Below are 24,881 nucleotides of genomic sequence, written 5' to 3' on the forward strand. Positions count from 1 at the left end.
CTTGGAATAGGATTGAACCCATGACCTTCAACGGTGAGAGTTCTATCAACTAACATAAGAACTTAAGAATTAGGAACAGGAGTAGGCCATTTGGCCCCTTGAGCTTGCATTCAATAAGATCATGGCTGATCTACGACCTCAACACCACTTTCCTGCCCTATCCCCATATCCTTTGATTCCTCTATAGAGTCAAAAAATCGATCAATCTCAACTTTGAATATACTCAACGACTGAGCAACCACAGCCCTTTGGGGTAGAGTTTTCCAAAGATTCACAACCCTCTGAGTGAAGAAATTCCTCCTCATTTTCTTAAATGGTCTACCCCTTATCCTGGGATTATGCCCCCTAGTTTATAAGAAATAGGAACAGGAGGAGACCTTACTCTGTCCCTCGAGCCTGTTCTGCCATTTAATATGATCATGGCTGATCTGATCATGGACTCGGGTCCACTTCACTGCCCGCTCCCCATAACCCCTTATTCCCTTATCAGTTAAATTTATTCAATGACCCAGCTTCCACAGCTCTCTGAGGCAGCGAATTCCACAGATTTACAACCCTCTGAGAGATGAAATTCCTCCTCAACTCAGTTTTAAATGGGCAGCCCCTTATTCTAAGATTATGCCCCCTAGTTCTAGTCTCCCCTATCAGTGGAAACATCTTCTCTGCATCCACCTCGTCAAGCCCCCTCATAATCGTGACACATTTCGATAAAACCACCTCTCATTCTTTTGAATTCTAGTGAGTAGAGGCCCAACCTACTCAACCTTTCCTCATGTCAACCCCCTCATCTCCGGAATCAACCTAGTGTACCTTTTCTGAACTGCCTCCAAAGCAAGTATATCCTTTCGTAAATATGGAAACCAAAACTGTACGCAGTATTCCAGGTGTGGCCTCACCAATACCCTGTATAACTGTAGCAAGACTTCCCTGCTTTTATACCCCATCCTCTTTGAAATAAAGGCCAAGATTCCATTGGCCTTCCTGATCATTTGCTGTATCTGCATACTAACCTTTCGTGTTTCATGCACCAAGATCCCCAGGTCCTGCTGTGTTGCAGCACTTTGCAGTTTTCCTCCATTTAAATAATAACTTGCTCTTTGATTTTTTTCTGCCAAAGTGCATAACCTCATTATACTCCATCTGCCAAATTTCTGCCCACTCACTCAGCCTGTCTGTGTCCTTTTGCATGTTTTTTGTGTACTCCTCACACATTGCTTTTCCTCCCATCTTTGTATCATCAGCAAACTTGGTTATGTTATACTTGGTCCCTTCATCCAAGTCGTTAATATAGATTGTAAATAGTTGGGGTCCCAGCACTGATCCCTGCGGCACCCCACTAGTTACTGATTGCCAACCCGAGAATGAACCATTTATCCCGACTGTGTTTTCTGTTAGTTAGCCAACTCTCTATCCATTCTAATATATTGCCCCCAACCCCGTGAACTTTTATCTTGTGCAGTAACCTTTTATGTGGCACCTTGTCACATGCCTTTTGGAAGCCCAAATACACCACATCCACTGGTTCCCCTTTATCCACCTTGTTCATTACATCCTCAAAGAATTCCAGCAAATTTGTCAAACATGACTTCCCCTTCATAAATCCATGCTGACTCTGCCTGACTGAATTATGCTTTTCCAAATGTCCTGCAACTGCTTCTTTAATAATGGACTCCCAACATTTTCCCAACCACAGATGTTAGGCTAACTGGTCTATAGTTTCCTGCTTTTTGTCTGCCTCCTTTTTTAAATAGGGATGTTACATTTACAGTTTAGGACCCTCCAGCCATGGAATACAATCTCTCAGCATCTATCCTTCAACCTCCCCCCCCCCCCCCCCTCAGAATCTTGTATGTTTCAAAGAGATCTCCTCTCCTTCTAAATTCCAAAGAGTATAGGGTTATCTACTCAATCGCTCCACATAGGACAATCATAGAATGATTACAACACAGAAGGAAGCTATTCGGCCCGTCGAGCCTGTGCTGGCTCTCCAAGAGCACTTCAGCTAGTCTCACTTACCCACCCGTTCCCTGTAGCCCTGCAAATCTTTTTCCTTCAGGTACTTATCCAATTCCCTTTTGAAATCCACAAATGAATCTGCCTCCACCACCCTTTCAGGCAGTGAATTCCAGATCTTAACCACTCGAAAATTTTTCATCATGTTTCTTCTGCCAATCACCTTAAATCTGTATCCACTGGTTTTCGGTCCTTCCGCCAATGGGAACAGTCTCTCTCTATCTACTTTGTCTAGATCCCTCATGATTTTGAACACCATGTCAAATCTCCTCTCTACCTTCTCTGCTATAAGGAGAACAACCTCAGCTTCTATAGTCTATCCACATAGCCGATGTCCCTCATCCCCGGATCCATTCTTGTAAATATTTTCTGCACCATCTTTCCTGAAGTGCAGTGCCCAGAATTGGACACAATACTCCAGTTGAGGCTGAACTAGTGTTGTATGAAGGTTCATCATCCCAGGGATTAGTCTAGTGAACCTTTGTTGAACTGAGTCTAAGGCAAGTATATCCTTCCCTAGATAAGGGTACCACAACTGTACACAGTACTCCAGATGTGGTTTCGCCAAAGCCCTGTACAATTGTAACAAGATTTCCTTACTCTTGTACTCTAACCCCTTAAGTCAAGTTGATGCTGCCATTCAGAGTTTGGTTGTAACGGCAAACCAGTAGAATTATACATAAACTTTTATATTTTGTTCTGTTACTGTAATATATATAAAGTAGTTCATATTGGTTAAAGTGATAAATTGTATAATACTGGATTACAATAAAACTGCCTTTAGAGTACAGATTGAATGCAATTGGGTCATAAGTAAGTAGTTTGACCAGGAATTCAACATAATTTTTTGGATAGGGTATAAGCCCCAATAGGCCTGTCCATTTTTATTTCATGTTAATCCTCCTTTAACTACCTTCTCTCACATCCTACAATCCTATATCTATCTTTAAAAATTGTTCTCATTGCCTCTTAAAGCAATTTCTACTGTTTGCTTCAATGTCCTTCCATAGTAATTTATTGTGGAGTGGGGGTGAAGGAAAGTTCTACCTGGTTTTTCTTTGCCACAGTGAACCATTTTCTGGGGAATATTAACAATCACCTTCACAATTTTGAAAACATGAATTAAATCGGAAAGAAAAGTCCAAGAGTATGTTTTTTATTCAATAACTTGCTTGAAATTTAATTCATCATTTTTTTAAGATGTACATTTTTCTGCCAGCATGGACTTTTGGGCAAGATCTACCTTTCTGCTGTGCTTCTACAGGGAGTACCTTGGAGCAGTTTCAGTACACACCTCAGGGGATGTGACTTCACACCAGTCTGTGCACTGCTCGCGTTCCCCTTCCCTCAGACAACATGCTACACATTAGGAATGCATGGACATAAAGGAACACATGGCACTATTCAGAGAAGGGTAGGCGAGTTTTCCCAGTATCCTGGCCAAAATTAATCTTTTAACCAACACCGTCACAATACATTATCTGCTCATTTACTGTGGGACCTTTTTGTAAGAAAATTGACTACCAGGTTTGCCTACAAAACAAGTGTCTGCTTCAAAAAAGCATGGCTGTGAAGTGCTTGTGGCATCCTGAGTGTGAAGGGCACTATATAAATGCAAGTTTTTTTTCTTGGAGTTAACCTCGCTCCACAAAGATGTTATCCGTGGCTCAGTTGTTGGCACTCTCACTTCTGAGACAGAACATCAAGAGTTCAAGCCCTGCTCCAGAGATTTGAACACAAAATCCAGGCTGACATCCAGCAATGCAGTACTGAGGCCCTCGACACCGTGGACCACTTCCCATATCTCGGGAGCCTCCTATCAGCAAGAGCATTGACGACGAGATCCAACACTGCCTCCAGTGCGCCAGTGCAGCCTGAGGAAAAGAGTGTTTGCCACCAAGCTCATGGTCTACAGGGCTGTAGTAATACCCGCTCTCCTGTATAGCTCAGAAACATGGACCATGTACAGTACACACCTCAAGTCGCTGGAGAAATACCACCAACGACGTCTCCGCAAGATCCTACAAATCCCCTGGGAGGACAGACGCACCAACATCAGCGTCCTCGACCAAGCCAACATCCTCAACATTGAAGCACTGACCACACTTGATCAGCTCTGCTGGGCAGGCCACATAGTTTGCATGCCAGACACGAGACTCCCAAAGCAAGAGCACTACTCAGAATTCATTCACGGCAAACGAGCCAAAGGTGGACAGCGGAAACATTACAAGGACACCCTCAAAGCCTCCCTGATAAAGTGCAACATCCCCACTGACACCTGGGAGACCCTGGCCAAAGACCGCCCTAAGTGGAGGCAGCGCATCCAGGAGGGCACTGAGCACCTCGAGTCTCGACGCCGAGAGCATGCAGAAATCAAGCACAGGCAGCGGAAAGAACATGCGGCAAACCAGTCCCACCCATTCCTTCCCTCAACAACTATCTGACAAGAGACTGTGGTTCTCGTAATGGATTGTACAGCCAGCTTAGAACTCATGTTAAGAGTGGAAGCAAGTCTTCCTCGATTCCGAGGGACTGCCTATGATGATTGAGGGAGTGCTGCACTGTCAGAATTGCCATCTTTTAGGTGAGATGTTAAAACCAAGGCCTTGTCTGCCCTTACAGGTGAATGTAAAAGATCCTACGGTATTATTTGAAGAAGAGCAGGTGAGTTCTCGGTATCCTGGCCAACATTTATCACTTAACCATCATCACTATAAAAACAGATTATCTGGTCATTATCTCATTGCTGTTTGTGGGACCTTGTTGTTTGGCTGCCGCGTTCTTAGAATCATAGAAATTTATAGCACGGAAGGAGGCCTTTTCGGCTCATCGTGTCCGCGCCGGCCGACCAATAGCTATCTAGCCTAATCCCATTTTCCAGCTCTTGGTCCATAGCCCTGTAGGTTACGGCACTTTAAGTGCACATCCAAGTATTTTTAAAATGTGGTGAGGGTTTCTGCCTCTACCACCCTTTCAGGCAGTGAGTTCCAGACCCCCACTACTCTTGGTGAAAAAATTTCCACTTCTATCTCTTCTAAACCTCCCCTCAATTACTTTAAATCCATGTCCCCTGCACTTCCTACATTACAACAGTGACTTCGCTTCAAAAGTACTTCATTAATTGTAAAGCACTTTGGAAGGTCCTGAGGTTGTGAACGGCACTATATAAATGAAAGTTCCTTTTAAAACAAATTTCTTTACCTCTGTTTATCATCATCTTCTGAAAATGTTGGTATTTCCCACCCTCTATACCTAAGACCAGATCATTTTTATGTAGCAGTGTTAACAGTGACATTTGTGTTCACAGACATGACCTGCCTTTCACAAGTCCCCGCTGATTGACCTAATTAATCCACATCTTTCTAAATTGTTAATATTATCCTGTATTCTGGCCTCTAAAAGTTTGCCCACTACTGATAATCTGATTTATCTGTAGTTACCTGGGGTTTATCTCTTTCTCCTTTTCTGAACAGAGATACAGGATATTACATTTTGCAATCCTCCAGTCCTCTAGCATAACTTCCATATCCATAAGGATGCTTAAAAGATTGTGGTCAGAATCCCTGATACTTCCTTTCTGACTTCCCTTATCATTCATATCCCAACTTTAAATTAACGTTTTTTTTAAGTTTAGCTCTGACAATTTCATAATTCAGTTAGATTAATTTTGCAAATTGAACAGTTGAACACGCAAAGAACAAAAGCTGTATGTCTTGAAACCTATTGATTTTGAGACATCATTGATGCAGAAATCTGAGATCTACTGAAGCATTACTTATTTTTAAAGAAGATAACCACTTTTACCAACATAAATTGTAGTCTGATTTAAACAAATGCAGTCAGTGTAGGCAAAGACCTAATGTTGTTTAATCAATATAAAATTTTACCCTTGTGCATTGTTTTAAGTATTTGAAACTGATGTGCCCCATTTGTAAAAAAAAAAATTGAATTTATTATCCAAAACTTTGCTGGAATAAAAAGCTCTTGGAGATTTGAATCTTTAGGAACATTTCCTCTAATTTTATTCTTCTAATTCTTTCACGTTAATAGCAAGCGACATGTCACTTCATATTATGAGCAAGAGAACGTGGAGCACATCCTTCCCATTATGACACAGCCATACGATTTTAGAAAAAACAAGTCGACGATTCCATCATGGGAGGAGCAAATTATCTTCAATGAGCGATTCGGTTATTTTCTTCACGAATTCATCGATTCACCTTGTACCATTCTGTTCTTTGAGGTATCAAACGTTTGGGTTGGATAATGACTCACTGATTCTGTACTGTATGCTCTTATATGACGATTAGACCTAGATGAATAGGATAGTATGTTTTGGAATGAACGAACTGACATTTTTGAATGTTTAAATTAGTTTAATTTAAACCCATTTGTACCCATCAAAAGTTGGTGCTAGATCTATAATACCAAAATTTCTATTGAAATCAGTAATAGAGCCCCTTTTTTTTGTTGCTGAATTCACAGTTCTGACATTTTTTATTACTTCTATGTGGTTTAAAAAGTGTAATCAGTATGAATGTATACCATGCAAGTTAAAGATATCATTGCTCCTGGGAAGCAGTTAGTTTCCAGACTCTGACCCATCGTGCCATGTGTTCACCCCCACTACATTGCCTTGGGATTTCCAGCTTTCCCTGGAACTTGCTCACCTGAAGTAGGTGCAGGCCCACTTAAGCATTTAGATGTGGCAGAATGGGGTGTTTCCCAGCTTTCTGCCATCGTTTCTTCTTTATGTAGCTCTGGTGCCCTTCAGTGGAGGGATACCCGAATAAACTTGCATTGGGATTTGTGCTAGGATCCTCTGGACTGGAAGTTCTGCGGGGGTCCCAGGGGATAGAAGAAAAAAGATGGAAACTGCTATGGATAGTTTGTTTTCCCACCCCCACCCGTCCCCAGCAGAATCCAGAGGACCCTGATACTAGTGGCAAGGAGAATAGCAGCAGGTTTGGAAGGCCTGCAGCTGCACTCCCGCTGCCACCTCTTGACCCCAGGCGCAGGCGTGCATCTCTCCTCTCATAGGCACAGTACACCTCCAATACACTGCACTTTGTCAGGTACCCACCAGGAGCCTAGAGGCAATGTGGCCACATCAGCTTTTTAGGCAATGAAAATCAAGAAGATAAAAATTTAAAAAAAATAGGTTTTTACCACATTAGTGGCTAATCTGCTCTAAAGTGATAAATGTTTAGGCTAAAGTCAGATTTATCCCTTATATATGGTACTCTGTTCATATATTAAATGCCATCTGGTTGTTCTTCACACTGATTTAAAATTCCTCTAATTGGTTAGCGCATCAGTATTTTCCTCTCTAGTGAATACTTATAGAAAATTATCAGTAATTCTACCATGTTCCCTTCATCTTTGATCACCTCCATCATTTTTTTTTTCCTTTTAGAGTTCTAATTTTCTAACAATTCTTCTATGATGCTGTAGTTATTTTATTTTCTGACTTAGTTGTGAACAGCAACCTCTGCAATGATCACTGGTAGTTAACAACCACATTGTCGTTTTGTATTTAAACAGTATTTCAGAGCTACTCTAAGCGAAATGTAATCTAGATATTTTGCAGTGTTTATTTGGTTTGTTTGAAGCTTTAATCAGATGTTTTGATGCTCTTAGATCCTTGAATTTGTAAGTATGGATGAAGCCAAAGTCAACTACGCAACTCTAAATAGCGATGGAGGTTGGCGCAAAATAGCCTGGGCATTTCTAAAGGTAAGATATTCTGAACATAGCCATATTCTGAACCATAAAGCAAGCAATTGTCTGCAATGTTTTCAAGATCCTGGGGCGGATTTTTGTTTTTCAGTGTAAGTCGGTTCTGATTTAGTTTTCACTTTTGCCTGAGTGTAAATAGCACTCAGTTTGCCAGTCTAAGCTAATTTGCATAATTCACAACTCCGTTGGGTTGGGGATGACACTACTCGTAGGAAAGGAAAATTATGTGTATGGCCATTAAACGGCAGTGTCCTCTTTGGCTGCTGAAATCGAAACAGTGCTGCATGAGATGCTTGCAAGAAGGGTTGCCCTCTTTGCCACACCACAGCACCATCCTAAAGGTCAGCACTGCAGCACACCTGCAGCAAGTTGCACCCAAGATTTAGACCACTACTGACTGTTCCTGTGTACATGCAAGCTCCACGTAGCATGATAGCCACAGATGTCCTTAGATGGCACAGCTCAGTATCTGCCCCACTGCTGATCCAGACCCTGAGAAGGCAGGTTACCGCAATCATTCCCAGGTCAGTTTGCCAGGGCCTGCAGAAATTATTGGTGGCATCTTGGCAGGTGCAATCAAACCGATAACACTGGCTCGTGATCACCCTGGAAAAGCCACCTTCTGTGCAGTACCGTGTAAAGGGTAACATGCTGTGATTGGGATGCTTCTGCAGAATCCTCCAGCTTAACATTTCGGCATTTACATCTCGGTTATGACACTGGTGTTTGGTCTGCTGACACAGCCTCTGAGGGGAGAGGAACACAAAGTCTGCCAAATCACAGTATTACCTCTCTGCAAATGGGATAGCACTGATCACCTCTTGGACAGTCTGATGTGCCTAGCATCCCTCCACAAATCCTCCACTACCTTGGAATGTTTCGGCTCGAAGGATCCCTATTGGCAACCCTTTGGTACCAATAATGGGCTAGGATAGACTGGAGAATGATACTTAAAGGGTTGATGGTGGATAGGCAATGGCAAACGTTTAAATGGATGAACTACAACAATTGTACATCCCTGTGTGGCGTAAGAATAAAAAAGGAAGGTGGCTCAACCGTGGCTAACAAGGGAAATTAGGGATAATGTTAAATCCAAGGAAGAGGCATATAAATTGGCCAGAAAAAGCAGCAAACCTGAGGACTGGGAGAAATTTAGAACACAGCAGAGGAGGACTAAGGGTTTAATTAGGAGGGGGAAAATAGAGTATGAGAGTAAGCTTGCAGGGAACATAAAAACTGACTGCAAAAGCTTCCATAGATATGTAAAGAGAAAAAGATTAGTGAAGACTAATGTAAGTCCCTTGCAATCAGAATCAGGTGAATTCATAATGGGGAACAAGGAAATGGCAGACCAATTGAACAAATACTTTGGTTCTATCTTCACTAAGGAAGACATGAATAACCTCCCGAAAATACTAGGGGACTGAGGGTCTAGCGAGAAGGAGGAACTGAGGGAAATCCTTATTAGTCAGGAAATGGTGTTGGGGAAATTGAAGGGACTGAAGGCCAATAAATCCCCAGGGCCTGATAGTTTGCATCCTAGAGTACATAAGGAAGTGGCCCTAGAAATGGTAGATGCATTGGTGATCATTTTCCAACATTCCATGGACTCTGGTTCAGTTCCTATGGATTGGGGGGTAGCTAATGTAATCCTACTTTTTAAAAAAAGGAGGGAGAGAGAAAACAGGGAATTATAGACCGGTTAGCCTGATATCGGTGGTGGGGGAAATGTTGCAATCAATTATTAAAGATGTAATAGCAGTGCATTTGGAAAGCAGCCTGGATTTATGAAAGGGAAATCATGCTTGACAAATCTACTAGAGTTTTTTAAGGATGTAACAAGTAGAGTGGATAAGGGAGAACCAGTGGATGTGGTGAATTTGGACTTTGAAAAGGCTTTTGACAAGGTCCCACACAAGAGATTAGTGTGCAAAATTAAGGCACTTGGTATTGGGGGTAATGTATTGACGTGGATAGAGAACTGGTTGGCAGACAGGAAGCAAAAAGTGGGAATAAATGGGTCCTTTTCAGAATGGCAGGCAGTGACTAGTGGGGTGCCGCAGGGCTCAGTGCTGGGATCCCAGCTATTTACAATATACATTAATGATTAAGACGAAGGAATTGAATGTAATATATCCAGATGACAGTAAGTTGGGTGGCAGTGCGAGCTGTGAGGAGGATGCTAGGAGGCTGCAGGGGAACTTGGACAAGTTAGGTGAATGGGCAAATGCATGGCAGATGCAGTATAATGTGGATAAGTGTGAGGTTATCCACTTTGGTGGCAAAACAGGAAGGCAGATTATTACCTGAATGGTGACAGATTAGTAAAAGGGAAGGTGCAACGAGATCTGGGTGTCATGGTACATCAGTCATTGAAGGTAGGCATACAGGTACAGCAGGCAGTAAAAAAAGCAAATGGCATGCTGGCCTTCATAGCGAGGGGATTTGAGTATAGGAGCAAGGAGGTCTTACTGCAGTTGTACAGGGCCTTGGTGAGACCACACCTTGAGTATTGTGTGCAGTTTTGGTCTCCCAATCTGAGGAAGGACATTCTTGCTATTGAGGGAGTGCAGCGAAGGTTCACCAGACTGATTCCCGGGATGGCAGGACTGACAAAAGAAGAAAGACTGGATTGACTAGGCTTATATTCACTGGAATGTAGAAGAATGAGAGGGGATGTCATAGAAACATATAAAATTCTGACAGGATTGAACAGGTTAGATGCAGGAAGAATGTTCCCGATGTTGGGGAAGTCCAGAACCAGGGGTCACAGCCTAAGGAGAAGGGGTAAGCCATTTAGGACCGAGATGAGGAGAAACTTCTTCACTCAGAGAATTGTGAACCTGTGGAATTCTCTACTTCAGAAAGTTGTTGAGGCCAGTTCGTTAGATATATTCAAAAGGGAGATCGATGTGGCCCTTATGGCTAAAGGGATCAAGGGGTATGGAGAGAAAGCAGGAATGGGGTACTAAAGTTGCAAAAATGATCAGCCATGATCATATTGAATGGTGGTGCAGGCTCGAAGGGCTGAATGGCCTACTCCTGCACCTATTTTCTATGTTTCTATGTTTAAAGAAAGCTACATTTAAAAAAAATGAGTCCTGATGAAAGGTCATCGACCTGAAACATTAACTGTTTCTCTCTCCACAGATGCTGCCTGACCTGCTGAGTATTTACAGTATTTCTGTTTTTATTTCACATTTCCTTCATCCTCAGTATTTTTGCTTTTGTAAAATTTAACTGGCATCTGGGACAAACACCCAAGTGGCAGCAGGAAAATAAAATCGGCAGGCCCTTGAAAGGATCTCCTGTCTGCAGATCCTCCTAATGCCTTCTTCCCATCAAGTTTTCATGGGCATTCTAGGGACTCGGCATCCAGCAGAGCCTGAAAAGGAGCATAGCAGCCATCCCCACCCGTTTTTTAACATGACGCAAATGAAACCCTCACCTATTTCTGACAGGAGCTTCATATGCTTGCCCTAGGCCCAACTGGAAGATTTAGCTGGGCCTGGAACGAATAGTCGGGGTGCAAAGAAGACTAAAATCAGTTCCCTTATTTTTTATTTCAACAATCTTCTTTGATTTTACTCCTCCTGTAATAGAGACGTGGACTGGGGTGAAGTTGCAATTATTTGCCCTTCACTGGAGAGTCTGGACAAGTGGGTGCAAGCAGGCCTTTTGACCATATTAATGAAGTCTAACTATTCTCCTTGTTTTTTAAAAATTTGTTGGTAGGATTTGGGTGATTTTATTGTCAATCATTAGTTTCCCTGAGAAGGTTGTGGTTGTTTTGTGATTGTTTATGTCTTGCTTTGTGGTATCAAGAGTCTGTCATGCAGTGCATGTGTGAGCCTAACCAAGTGCAGGTGGTTCGCTCCTTTCCCTGAACGACATTAGTCAGGTTTAAGTGGTGTTTTTTTTTTCTGGTCCCAACCATGATTTTATTGTATTCAATTTCACAACTTGAGATGCTGGGATTTGAACTCCCAACCTCTAATGTTCCTAGTCCAGTACAATAATTGCTACACTATCATTCCTGTGTATGTCCACATGTGCAGTTGGTAGATAGCAGTCAAAAACAGAAACTCGAACCAGCATGAGACCATTTTCTGCTTCAATGAGATTGCCTAGCTCATTACAGAGCAGGATAATTTACTGCTAGGCAGTACATTTACCCATTGAGCCCTGATGGAACTTTAAAAAAAAAGTACTTATTTTGTTCTGTATATAAAGGTCTTTTAAAATTTTGGTAGGAGGCCGTAGTTGAACCATATGTTAATTTCTTTACCCCTCCCCACCCCCACTCCCCATGTCAAGTGGGACTGTTGGGGGGAGTTCCTGGTCTTCGCTGGGAAGGCTCTGCGGAACTCTCGTCCGCTCAGAACTATTGTAAGTCCTTTTTGAGACCTTCAGAAAAGGCCTCATCTTTTAATAGATTAAGGTAATTGGTCCCAGATGGGATTGATCACCTTGCCCAGAGGCTAAATTACTCTTTTTTGAGCCAAAGATTAAAGAGTGGTTTTTTTCTTTGCCTCAGTGAGATGGGGGCCTGTGGCTGAGGACAGGTGGAGTGGACCCCCCAGAATTTTAAGCCATTGCCTTTTATATGCATTTGTTTGGGATTGTTATTATTCTATAATACTCTACTAAATATTTTCTTTCATTTGATAAATACTGGAAATACAGATGTTTCAGTTACTATGTCCTACATATAAACACCAACATTTCTATTGCCATTAAATAGCTGGTAGGTGCTAATGAAGTGTTGAATATTGATGGTAAACTCCGCCTGCAATTGTATTATCCACCTGCAAAGATCAAGAAGCTATCCAATTCCATTGAAGTGTTTGAATGGTGGAAGAAACGCCCTTGGGATCACTACCCTTCAACATTGTACGTTACAGTGAAAGGCTTAAGGCTACCTCAAAATGTGAGTCCTTATTTAACAAACTTCAAAGGGTTGTACACATGCTGTACATTTTCAGGAACTGTGAATTGTTTCTTGAAGCCTTGCACAAAAAGTGGGCGGAGGTAATGGAGGCGAGGCCAGGTGCAGAAGTCCTGCTCTGGCAGCGAAATTGGAGGTACCACCCTCGAGAGGAAGTGGAATGCAATGTTGAACGCTCCACTTCCTCTCGGGGGCGGGACTGGGGCACTAACAGCGGGAATTTTCCAGCACTACGCTGCTCTGGCGGAAGCACAGGGCCCTCCCCTTCCATTAAAGGGGAGGGCACGCTGTCAACACTGCAACGAGGGGAAGGGGCCACCACTACACCACTGGAGAGCGGGGTCCCGTGGCTGCAACCCAGCACAGAAGCAGAGTGCTGAGCTACAACATCGCGGCACGGACCCCGCGATTTCAGGAGGGCAAGGCCACGACCAATAAGTCGGCCATTTTTCAAAATATCAGCCCCGCACCTCCCCTTTATTTTTCGCCCAACGAGCGGACTGAAGCCCGATTCGCGACCCGCGAGGCTGGTGAGGACATCACCCACGGCAGCCTCACGGGGCGCTACTGAATTTCCGCTCTGGAGTGAAAATGAGTCGCTGCACATGGTGATGTCATCACCGGCGCAGCGGCTTGGGGTGCAACTGGCAGGAGCACGGTGCTACCGTTTAGTGCCTCCGCTAACTCCGCGGAATTTCGCGGGAGTCAGTAGTGGCCACGCGTCGCAGGCGAGAAGTTGTTTGCGCCCGTTATCGCTGCTCCCGCTAACGGGAGGCGCAAATGACGCAAATTTCTCCCTTTAAACTAAAGTAATGGTTTATGGAAAATCTTCAAGTAGCTCTTTTAAAAAGAAATTGAAGTTTTTATATATAGAATTCTTTAAAAGTTATTCACAAATCAGTAAAATTCTTTGGAAGGAGTGCTCTAAATAGTCATATTACAAGCAACACAATATGCAAGGCAAAAGCATGTGCTGCACTTACATTTAATGAGCCATTTATAAGAACATAAGAAATAGGAGCAGGAATAGGCCATATGGTCCCTCGAGCCTGTTCTAACATTTTATACGATCTTGGCTGATCCGATCATGGACTCAGGTCCACTTCCCTGCCACTCCCCATAACCCCTTATCCCCTTATTGGTTAAGAAACTGTCTATCTCTGTCTTAAATTTATTCAATGTCCCAGCTTCCACAGCTCTCTGAGGCAGCGAATTCCACAGATTTACAACCCTCTGAGAAAAGAAATTTCTCCTTATCTCAGCTTTAAATGGGCGGCCCCTTATTCTAAGATCATGCCCTCTAGTTCTAGTCTCCCCCATCAGTGGAAACATCCTCTCTTCATCCACCTTGTCAAGCTGCCTCATAATCTTATACGTTTTGATAAGATCACCTCTCATTCTTCTGAATTCCAATGAGTAGAGGCCCAACCTACTCAACCTTTCCTCATAGGTCAAACCCCTCATCTCCGGAATCAACCTGGTGAACCTTCTCTGAACTGCCTCCAAAGCAAGTATATCCTTTCGGAAATATGGAAACCAAAACTGTACGCAGTATTCCAGGTGCGGCCTCACCAATACCCTGTATAACTGTAGCAAGATTTCCCTGCTTTTATACTCCATCCCCTTTGCAATAAAGGCCAAAATTCCATTGGCCTTCCTGATCACTTGCTGCACCTGCATACTATCCATTTGTGTTTCATTTACAAGTACCCCCAGGTCCCGCTGTACTGCAGCACTTTGCAATCCTTCTCCATTTAAATAATAACTTGCTCTTTGATTTGTCCTACCAAAGTGCATGACCTCACACTTTCCAACATATTGTACTCCATTTGCCAAATTTTTGCCCACTCACTTTGCGTGTCTGTGTCCTTTTGCAGATTTTCTGTGTCCTCACATATTGCTTTTCCTCCCATCTTTGTATCGTCAGCAAACTAGGCTACGTTACACTCTTTCCCTTCTTCCAAGTCGTTAATATAGATTGTAAATAGTTGAGATTTCAGCACTGATCACTGTGGCACCCCACTAGTTACTGATTGCCAACCAGAGAATGAACCATTTATCCCGACTCTCTGTTTTCTGTTCGTTAGCCAATCCTCTATCCATGCTAATATATTACCCCATGTACTCATGATCCCCTTGTATGTTTGGGACTAGAATATGATTTTAGTAGGAGGAAAAGGCAGATGTATCATTCAAGCATAAGTCGCTATATAGTGATTGACGGATCAGAATTATTGTTTTGGTAAATTTGAAGGGAATAGCACTTCACTTGATTTCCTCTGAAATGGTTTTCTCCTTGCCAGCACTTTACAGTATTAGATTTTGACCAGTGTTTGTAAGTGATTTATGGTGTGCATTATATGTAAACAATATTTTATGGGGGTGTAATTCAACTTGCAACCGCGCGTTTTTCTGGGATAAAACCACCAGAATTGCGCTGAACGTAATATTGGCTTTTCAGCATCCAGGATGCCCACATGAAATGGGCGGGAAGCTATTTAAAATTATGAATTGGGATCCTATGCCCATTGAAGGACAACCTCCCTCCCTCATGTCAAATTCAGGTACAAATGAGTGGAGCTGGCAGCATTTAAATGAGGCACAGTGACGAATTTGTCTCAGGCCTCAGACCGTCACGGACTGGTGTATGGTGAATTTCTCGGCAATTATGACATTAGATGTTGAGTAGCTTTTAGCATTGGACTAGTGGGAACTGTTGATTTTGTTTTAAGTGTTGCTTTCTTTTCCAGTTAAAATTTTTTTTAAACCAATTTGTAACTATTTCCTACAGACTGACCATTGAATCATAGAAATTTATAGCATGGAAGGAGGCCCTTTCAGCCCATCGTGTCTGCGCCGGCCAACAAAGAGCGATCCAGCCTAATCCCACTTTCAGCTCTTGATCCGTAGCCCTGTAGGTTACAGCACTTCAAGTGCACATCCAAGTACTTTTTGAATCTGGTGAGGGTTTCTGCCTGTACCACCCTTTCAGGCATGGAGTTCCAGACCCCCACCATCCTCTGGGTGAAGAAATTAAGGTCTCACCTCAGCCTCCTCTGTTCCAAAGAAAAAAAGACCAACCTATCCAATCTTTCTTCAGAGCTAAAATTCTCCAGTCCAGGCAACATCCTCGTAAATCTCCTCTGTACCCTCTCTAGTGCAATCACATATTTCCTGTAACTACGCGCAGTTCTCTAGTTGTGGCCTAACTAGTGTTTTATACAGTTCAAGCATAACCTCCTGCTCTTGTATTCTATGCCTCACAAGAACATAAGAACATAAGAATTAGGAACAGGAGTAGGCCATCTAGCTCCTCGAGCCTGCTCCGCCATTCAACAAGATCATGGCTGATCTGGCCGTGGACTCAGCTCCACTTACCCGCCCGTTCCCCGTAACCCTTAATTCCCTTATTGGTTAAAAATCTATCTATCTGTGATTTGAATACATTCAATGAGCTAGCCTCAACTGCTTCCTTGGGCAGAGAATTCCACAGATTCACAACCCTCTGGGAGAAGAAATTCCTTCTCAACTCGGTTTTAAATTGGCTCCCCCGTATTTTGAGGCTGTGCCCCCTAGTTCTAGTCTCCCCGACCAGTGGAAACAACCTCTCTACCTCTATCTTGTCTATCCCTTTCATTATTTTAAATGTTTCTATAAGATCACCCCTAATCCTTCTGAACTTCAACAAGTAAAGACCCAGTCTACTCAATCTATCATCATAAGGTAACCACCTCATCTCCGGAATCAGCCGAGTGAATCGTCTCTGTACCCCCTCCAAAGCTAGTATATCCATCCTTAAGTAAGGTGACCAAAACTGCACGCAGTACTCCAGGTGCGGCCTCACCATTACCCTATACAGTTGCAGCAGGACCTCCTTGCTTTTGTACTCCATCCCTCTCGCAATGAAGGCCAACATTCCATCCGCCTTCCTGATTACCTGCTGCACCTGCAAACTAACTTTTTGGGATTCATGCACAAGGAAGCACGCGGTGTCCACCGGTACGCTCGCGGCCTTCCGCGAGAGGTGGGCACCGGAGGGACTGGAGTGCATCATCACGCCCGGCAACCAAATTTTAATTTGATTTTACGTTTTAAAGTTAATTTGTTTTAATTGCCGGTGCTTTTAGTGTCCCCTTCCCTTTTATAGGGGGCACTGGGGAAAAATTGTGATTTTAGTGCCCAAAAAAAAAAACACAAAAAAGGGGGGGAAAAAAAAGGGCCTTGTAAATGTCTGCTGTGTCACCCAGGTCGGGTGGCACCGTTTAATGTTTTATGTTTTCACAGATAAACTCAAAAGAGTTTCATGCACAAGGACCCCCAGGTCCCTCTGCACCGCAGCATGTTGTAATTTCTCCCCATTCAAATAATATTCCCTTTTACTGTTTTTTTTTTTCAAGGTGGATGACCTCACATTTTCCGACATTGTATTCCATCTGCCAAACCTTAGCCCATTCGCTTAACCTATCTAAATCTCTTTGCAGCCTCTACGCAACCCGCTTTCCCACTAATCTTTGTGTCATCTGAAAATTTTGTTACACTACACTCTGTCCCCTCTTCCAGGTCATCTATGTATATTGTAAACAGTTGTGGTCCCAGCACCGATCCCTATGGCACACCATTAACCACAGATTTCCAACCCGAAAAGGACCCATTTATCCCGACTCTCTGCTTTCTGTTAACCAGCCAATTGTCGATCCATGCTAATACATTTCCTCTGACTCCGCGTACCTTTATCTTCTGCAGTAACCTTTTGTGTGGCACCTTATCGAATGCCTTTTGGAAATCTAAATACACCACATCCATCGGTACACCTCTATCCACCACGCTCGTTATATCCTCAAAGAATTCCAGTTAATTAGTTAAACATGATTTCCCCTGCATGAATCCATGTTGCGTCTGCTTGATTGCACTATTCCTATCTTGATGTCCCACTATTTCTTCCTTAATGATAGCTTCAAGCATTTTCCCCACTACAGATGTTAAACTAACTGGCCTATAGTTACCTGCCTTTTGTCTGCCCCCTTTTTTAAACAGAGGCATTACATTAGCTGCTTCCAATCCGCTAGTACCTCCCCAGATTCCAGAGAATTTTGGTAGATTATAACGAATGCATCTGCTATAACTTCCGCCATCTCTTTTAATACCCTGGGATGCATTTCATCCGGACCAGGGGGCTTGTCTACCTTGAGTCCCATTAGCCTATCCAGCACTATCCCCCTAGTGATAGTGATTATCTCAAGGTCCTCCCTTCCCACATTCCCGTGACCAGCAATTCTTGGCATGGTTTTTGTGTCTTCCACTGTGAAGACCGAAGCAAAATAATTGTTTAAGGTCTCGGCCATTTCCACATTTCCCATTATTAAATCCCCCTTCTCATCTTCTAAGGGACCAACATTTACTTTAGTCACTCTTTTCTGTTTTATATATCGGTAAAAGCTTTTACTATCTGTTTTTATGTTTTGCGTAAGTTTACTTTCGTAATAAAGCTCAGCTAATAAAGGCAAGAATGAACCATCAACCATTACCCTTAGCTTCCTGCCTCTGAGCCAATTTTGGATCCAACTTGCCACTTTGCCCTGGATCCCATGGGCTTTTACTTTTGTGACCAGTCTGCCATGTGGGACCTTATCAAAAGCTTTGCTAAAATCCATATACACTAGATCAAACGTACTACCCTCATTGACCCTCCTTGTTACCCCCTCAAAAAATCCAATCAAGTTATTCAGACACGACCTTCTCTTAACAAATCCATACTAACTGGCGATTGATCCATGTCTTTCTAAATCCTCTCCCTCAGAATTTTTTCCAATAATTTTTCCACCACTTGGGTTAGGCTGACTGGCCTGTAATTACTCGGTTTATCCCTTTCTCCCTTTTTAAACAAAGGTACAACATTAGCAGTCCTCCAGTCTTCCGGCATCACATCTGTAGCCAGAGAGGATTGGAAAATGATGGCCAGAGCCTATGCTATTTCCTCTTTTGCTTCTCATAACAGCCTGGATATCTTTCATCTGGGCCTGGGGATTTATACACTTTCAAAGCTGCCAGACCCCTCAATACTTCCTCTCTCACAATGTTTATTTCACACTCCTCCCTGATTAAAATATCTGTATTGCCCCTCTCTTTTGTGAAAACAGACGCAAAGTATCCATTAAGAACCATACCCACATCTTCCACCTCCATACACCGATTTCCTTTATGGTCTGTAATAGGCCCTACTCTTTCTTTAGTTATCCTCTTGCTCTTAATGTGATCTAGAACATACTTTCAATAATGAGCTTGATACTATATTCTCAGAAACTCCAGGAAGCTGATGGAATTAACAGCAGCTGTTATTTATGTACCATCTTAACAGCAGCTGCAGTTACAGTGTGTGTTTTTGTACAAAGCTCACTATCCTCACAAACCATATGCTGTAAATGGTAGCACAAAAAAAGTCCTCTTCAATAAATTACAACAGTGACTGCACTTCAGAAGTACTACATTGGCTGTAAAGCGCTTTGGAAGTCCTGAGATCGTGAAAGGCGCTATATAAAAATGCAAGTTCTTTAAGTTGTTATCCCTCTTAAATAGGTGAATCCTTCTGTACGTTCCATGATGGCTACTCAACAAGAACAAGGCACTATCTCATACAATGAGCTTCAATCTGAGTTGACACACAGAAGTGTTTCATCAAATCTAGATTGCGAGAAGTTGGAAATTTTGAAATGGACCAGACTACCTGGGCAGGTAAAGAAGTTTGCTTAACCTATGCTGTGATTACAATGGAAATAAAAATCGGGAGAGATGTAAAACGGGCTGGCGCTTCTCCATCAACCATTTTACACTATCGCTCAAAGTCAAAATTACTCCGTGTATTTAGAAACTTTGATCAATTATGTATTGATTGTGTCCACCTGAAGCATCTTCTTGCGCAGCTATAGAACTTCTTAGAAGTCGCCTTGCTGCTTTGGAGTGTGGAACGTAATGGCCCAGAAATTGCCGTCGCAGGCTTTCTGTGGACGGATGCCTCCGACTACAAATGTTTCTATGAAAGTATCTGCTGGCCCGGAGGTTCGGTGCCTTACGGTCCTGGCCCTCTACACGAAGGCCTTTGTTAGACGCACGCGTATCCCAGGAGCGCAAGGATTCCGTATGCATCAATGGGATCACGTGGGCCGGCCCAACCTATCAGAGTAGGGGGATCCCCATTCATACTTATGGTAATTCTGTATGTACGGAACCACCATACGTATGAATGGGAACATCCCCAAAACACAACACTGAAAATAACAACAAAAACTCACATATTTCAAATTAATAAAAATGGAATTTAATTATTTTAAACAAAAGTTTAATTTTTTGAAAAATAAATTACATATTTTAAAGGATCTGAAATAAACACCTTATTTAACAGAATTTTAAATGTTTAAATTATTTTTTATTGTATTTTTCTGAACTTTAAAAGTCTTAATCTGATTAAAAGCAGCCTTTACGCTTGCTTTTATCAGTCATAAGAATTTGAAGGACATTCACTGGGATGGAGGCCCTTTATTGAAAAGAATTTTTGACAACACAAGTGCCGGTTTAGACACATGCGCTTCGCATACCTAAACCAAGAACTTGTGAGGACCCCACAGGCATGTGCGCACCTTATACGTGCCCGTGGGAGCGTGATTTCAGGCTCAATGTTATAATGGCAATGCTGACATGTACAATTTTCTGTGGACACTTCTTTTTAGGTTTGTCGTATTCCTAACCTGCTTTTGCTGTCATTTCGAGGAGGACAGATAGGATGCTTCTTTATCCAATTTTCTCATGATGGAAAAAGTTTGGCAGCATCATGTGCTGACAGGAATGGCCATTTCATTGTAGGTGAGAATTGGCAAGAGTGAAGAAACAAAAAGGGAGAGTAAGAGTTCTTATTGTAGCTACTCCCATACATGATATGATTATGTACAATTTTCTACTTTTTAAATGTCATACTTGTTTACCAATGACCCGTGAGTGAAAATAGCTGTCAATAATTAGAAAAGCCCTACCCTTGTCCTTCAGTTATGATACCTTCAGTAGCATTGAGTAACCTAAAATCTCAGGCAGTTAAGAATGGCAATATGTGGCCAAAGTTTTTGCCATTAATTTTTTCTTTTTGACAGCCAATTTTTTGTGAAATTCTCCAGAGTCATGTGTGTAACAGGGTTGTTGCATGGAGTCACCACCTAAGGTGTGCTATAGCTGCTGAGAAAGGGAACATTGTCCAGGGTAGACTCCAGCAACATTCCTGCTCCAGTGCTCCATACTGGTAAACTGTACATTAGAGCTGTGTAGTTCAGTAGCAGAATAAGCAATTAGGTGAGCAAGAGGGGATAAGGGGCACCCATCTGATGCCCCCTTGGAGAGAAAAAAATGGAGAGAGACTTGGTTATTTGAGACTCTATCTGCTCCTCTGGGATTGGAATATTTAAATAAGATCAGCCTGATAAAAATGTCACTAAAATCCATTCTCCCCAACACTCCCTGGAGGAAATCCTATTCTATCCCAGTTAGTTCAAATAATCAAACAGGATTTTTAGGAAGATTTTAAAGTCACAGTTTCAGAGGGATATAATTCGATATGGACAATTCGTAATGTTTAAAAAAAGAATGTTTCTTCCCTTTGTGTTCAGGGTGGATCTCTGTTTTGGTTTCCTGACAGAAGCAGTGGTGGGAACAGGCAAATCCATTTGCAAAAAAACCCCCCACAAAACTGCGGGATAGCATTCTGGGCTGGGAACTTTGCCTGCTTGGACAATACCTCTGGTCTGAAGAACCTCCTCCGAAGCATATGGGGGATTTCAGCCAGATTTTGGCTTTGTTCTCTAGCGGTTTGGCTTTAGACTTTACAGGTTGTCTTGGGATGTGTTTAACATTCTCTAGTTATAGTCTTCCTCAACAATAATCCTCCTCCACCCTACTTAACCTTTTGTATCATTATGAAACATTCTGTATCATTTAGCTCCATATCCCACTCACAGCCATGTTTCTGTATTTCCAATATTTTCACTAGATGGGCATACCCTGATTTCAAAAGTTAATTCCAAATGCTCTTTGCATTGGTATAGAAATATCCAGCTTCATCAAACCACCCTTTCCTGATTTGATGATCTCTGTTATACTTACATTTCTATCTTTTTCTTGAGCAACATTATCTCCCGATACCTATTGATCTGTCAGCATGCCATCATTTACTTGCCTATATATTTCATCAAACTATTAATTCCCTCCCCTTCCAAACCTAATTTAATTGGCTCCTAATTATTGTCTCTGCCACTAAAAGTCTAATGCCAAACCATTAGAGACCAAAGCCAAAACCTGGCTGAAATCCCCCATAAGCCTCGGAGGAGCTTCTTCAGACCAGAGGTCTGCCGCCATAATTGCAGTGACAGACTGGCGGAGCCCTCAGGAACATGGAGAACACTTCCTCCCACCCCGCATCCTGTAAGGTCTCTATTCCATTCTCCCAGTTTCTTCGTCTTCGTCAGAGCTGTTCTGATGATGCCACCTTTCATACCAGTGCTTCTGATATGTCTTTTTCCTCAAACTGAGGATTCCCCTCCACCGTGATTGACAGGGCCCTCAACTGTGTCCATTCCATTTTCCACAATTCTGCTTCCGTCCCTTCTTCGCCCTCCCAGAACCATGATAGGGTTCCCCTTGACCTCACCTTCCACCCCATCAGCCTCCACATTCAACAGATCATCCTCCTCCATTTCCACCACCTCCAGCGTGATCCCACCACCAGCACTCTGCTTTCAGCATTCTGAAGGGACCATTCCCTCCACAACACCCTGGTGCATTCCTCTATCACCCTCACCACCCACCCCCCTTCCCACGGCACCTTTCCATGCAAATGCAGGAGATGCAACACCTGTCCTTTTACGTCCTCCCTTCCCGCCATCCAGGGTTCCAAACACTCCTTCCAGGTGAAACAGCGATTTACTTGCACTTCTTGAATTTTAGTATACTGTATTCGCTGCTCACGATGCGGTCTCCTCTACATTGGGGGGATCGCTTTGCGGAACATCTCCGTTCAGTCCATAAGCGTGAACCCGAGCTTCCGGTCGCCTGTCATTTTAATTCTCTGGACTACTCCCACTCTGACCTCTCGGTACTCGGCCTCCTACACTGTTCCAATGAAGCTAACGTAAGTGTGAGAGACAGCATTTCATCTTTCTATTAGGACTTTACAAACTATTTTTTCGTACGGCAACTGCTGATGATTGTGATATTCCTATTTACACTTCCTCTAGACACATCTTTTGTTACTTTACTTGTCCAATTACCATATCCTTTCGCCTTATACCATCATCGTTTTGTCATTTAATCTCTCCTGCCTTCCACCCTATCACATACCCTCCCTTTTGTTCTTTCCTTCCTTCCCCCTGCTTTCCCTGTCTCTATACTTGCTTAAAACCTGTTTAACTTTTTTCAGTTCTGACGAAAGGTCATCAACCTGAAACGTTAACTCTGTTTCTCTCTCTACGGTGCCTGACCTGCTGAGTATTTCCAGCATTTTCTGTTTTTATTTCAGATTTCCAACATCTGCAGTCTATTGCTTTTGTAAGAATTAGCCTTCGTTGTTTCCTCAGTGTCAGCAGGTCACTGTTAGTATTGGTGACTGGTGCGCTGAGTGAATATAGGCCTATGTGAGCTCCACCAGTTGGGTCAAGTTCAGACAAGCACCTATCCCTCCAACACAGTAGTTCTGGCATGTTAGGGTTGATGGGCACCAGAGTTGCGCCCGAAGTGGTGCTTTGACACTTGACCCAAGCAAATGATGGGATTGCTACCAGTGCCACGTGCTAGTCAGAGTAGGAATCGCAGGATAGCTCGGGTGAATACGTGGCTTGAGGAGTGGTGCAGAAGGGAGGGATTCAAATTCCTGGGACATTGGAACCGGTTCTGGGGGAGTTGGGACCAGTACAAACCGGACGGTCTGCACCTGGGCAGGACCGGAACCAATGTCCTAGGGGGAGTGTTTGCTAGTGCTGTTGGGGAGGAGTTAAACTTATATGGCAGGGGAATGGGAACCTATGCAAGGAGACAGAGGGAAATAGAATGGGGGTAGAAGCAAAAGATAGAAAGAAGAAAAGTAAAAGTGGAGGGCAGAGAAACCTAAGGCAAAAAGGGCCACATTACAGCAAAATTCTAAAAGGGCAAAGTGTGTTAGAAAGACAAGCCTGAAGGCTCTGTGCCTCAGTGCGAGGAGTATATGGAATAGGTGGACGAATTAACTGCGCAGATAGCAGTTAACGGGTATGATGTAATTGGCTCCAGGATGACCAAGGCTGGGAATTCAACATCCAGGGGTATTCAACATTTAGGAAGGATAGACAGAAAGGAAAAGGAGGTGGGATGGCATTGCTGGTTAAAGAGGAAATTAATGCAATAGTAAGAAAGGACATTAGCTTGGATGATGTGGAATCGGTATGGGTGGAGCTACGGAATACCAAGGGGTAGAAAATGCTAGTGGGAGTTGTGTACAGACCACCAAACAGTAGTAGTAAGGTTGGAGACAGCATCAAACAAGAAATTAGGGATGCGTGCAATAAAGGTACAGCAGTTATAATGGGTGACTATAATCTACATATTGATTGGACTAACCAAACTGGTAGCAATGCGGTGGAGGAGGATTTCCTGGAGTGTATTCGGGATGGTTTTCTAGACCAATATGTCGAGGAACCAACTAGGGAGCTGGCCATCTTAGACTGGGTGATGTGTAATGAGAAAGGACTAATTAGCAATCTTGTTGTGCGAGGACCCTTGGGGAAGAGTGACCATAACATGGTAGAATTTTTTATTAAGATGGAGAGTGACACAGTTAATTCAGAAACTACAGTCCTGAACTTAAGGAAAGGTAACTTCGATGGTTTGAGGAGTGAATTGGCTAGATTAGACTGGCAAATGATACTTAAAGGGTTAACAGTGGATAGGCAATGGCAAACATGTAAAGATCAGGCTGAACTTCAGCAATCCCTGTCTGGAGTAAAAATAAAACGGGGAAGGTGGCTCAACCGTGGCTAACAAGGGAAATTAAGGATAGTGTTAAATCCAAGGAAGAGGCATATAAATTGGCCAGAAAAAGCAACAAATCTGAGGACTGGGAGAAATTTAGAATTCACAGAGGAGGACAAAGGGTTTAACTAAGAGGGGTAAAATAGAG

General features: G+C 42.9%; 1 protein-coding gene across 3 annotated transcripts in view; it reads left to right on the forward strand.

Annotated features, from left to right (window-relative positions):
- Positions 1-24,881, forward strand: part of ahi1 (Abelson helper integration site 1) — a 378,816-nt gene that overhangs the window by 75,789 nt on the left and 278,146 nt on the right. For all 3 annotated transcript variants that reach the window (XM_070885487.1, XM_070885489.1, XM_070885490.1), the window contains 5 exons: positions 6,064-6,256; positions 7,654-7,749; positions 12,497-12,682; positions 19,274-19,429; positions 20,422-20,554. In XM_070885487.1, the coding sequence (XP_070741588.1) occupies positions 6,064-6,256; positions 7,654-7,749; positions 12,497-12,682; positions 19,274-19,429; positions 20,422-20,554 (764 nt within the window). The remainder of the gene's footprint in view (positions 1-6,063; positions 6,257-7,653; positions 7,750-12,496; positions 12,683-19,273; positions 19,430-20,421; positions 20,555-24,881) is intronic.

Source organism: Pristiophorus japonicus, chromosome 7 (genome assembly GCF_044704955.1).
Source record: "Pristiophorus japonicus isolate sPriJap1 chromosome 7, sPriJap1.hap1, whole genome shotgun sequence".
Classification (NCBI taxonomy): Eukaryota; Metazoa; Chordata; class Chondrichthyes; family Pristiophoridae; genus Pristiophorus; species Pristiophorus japonicus.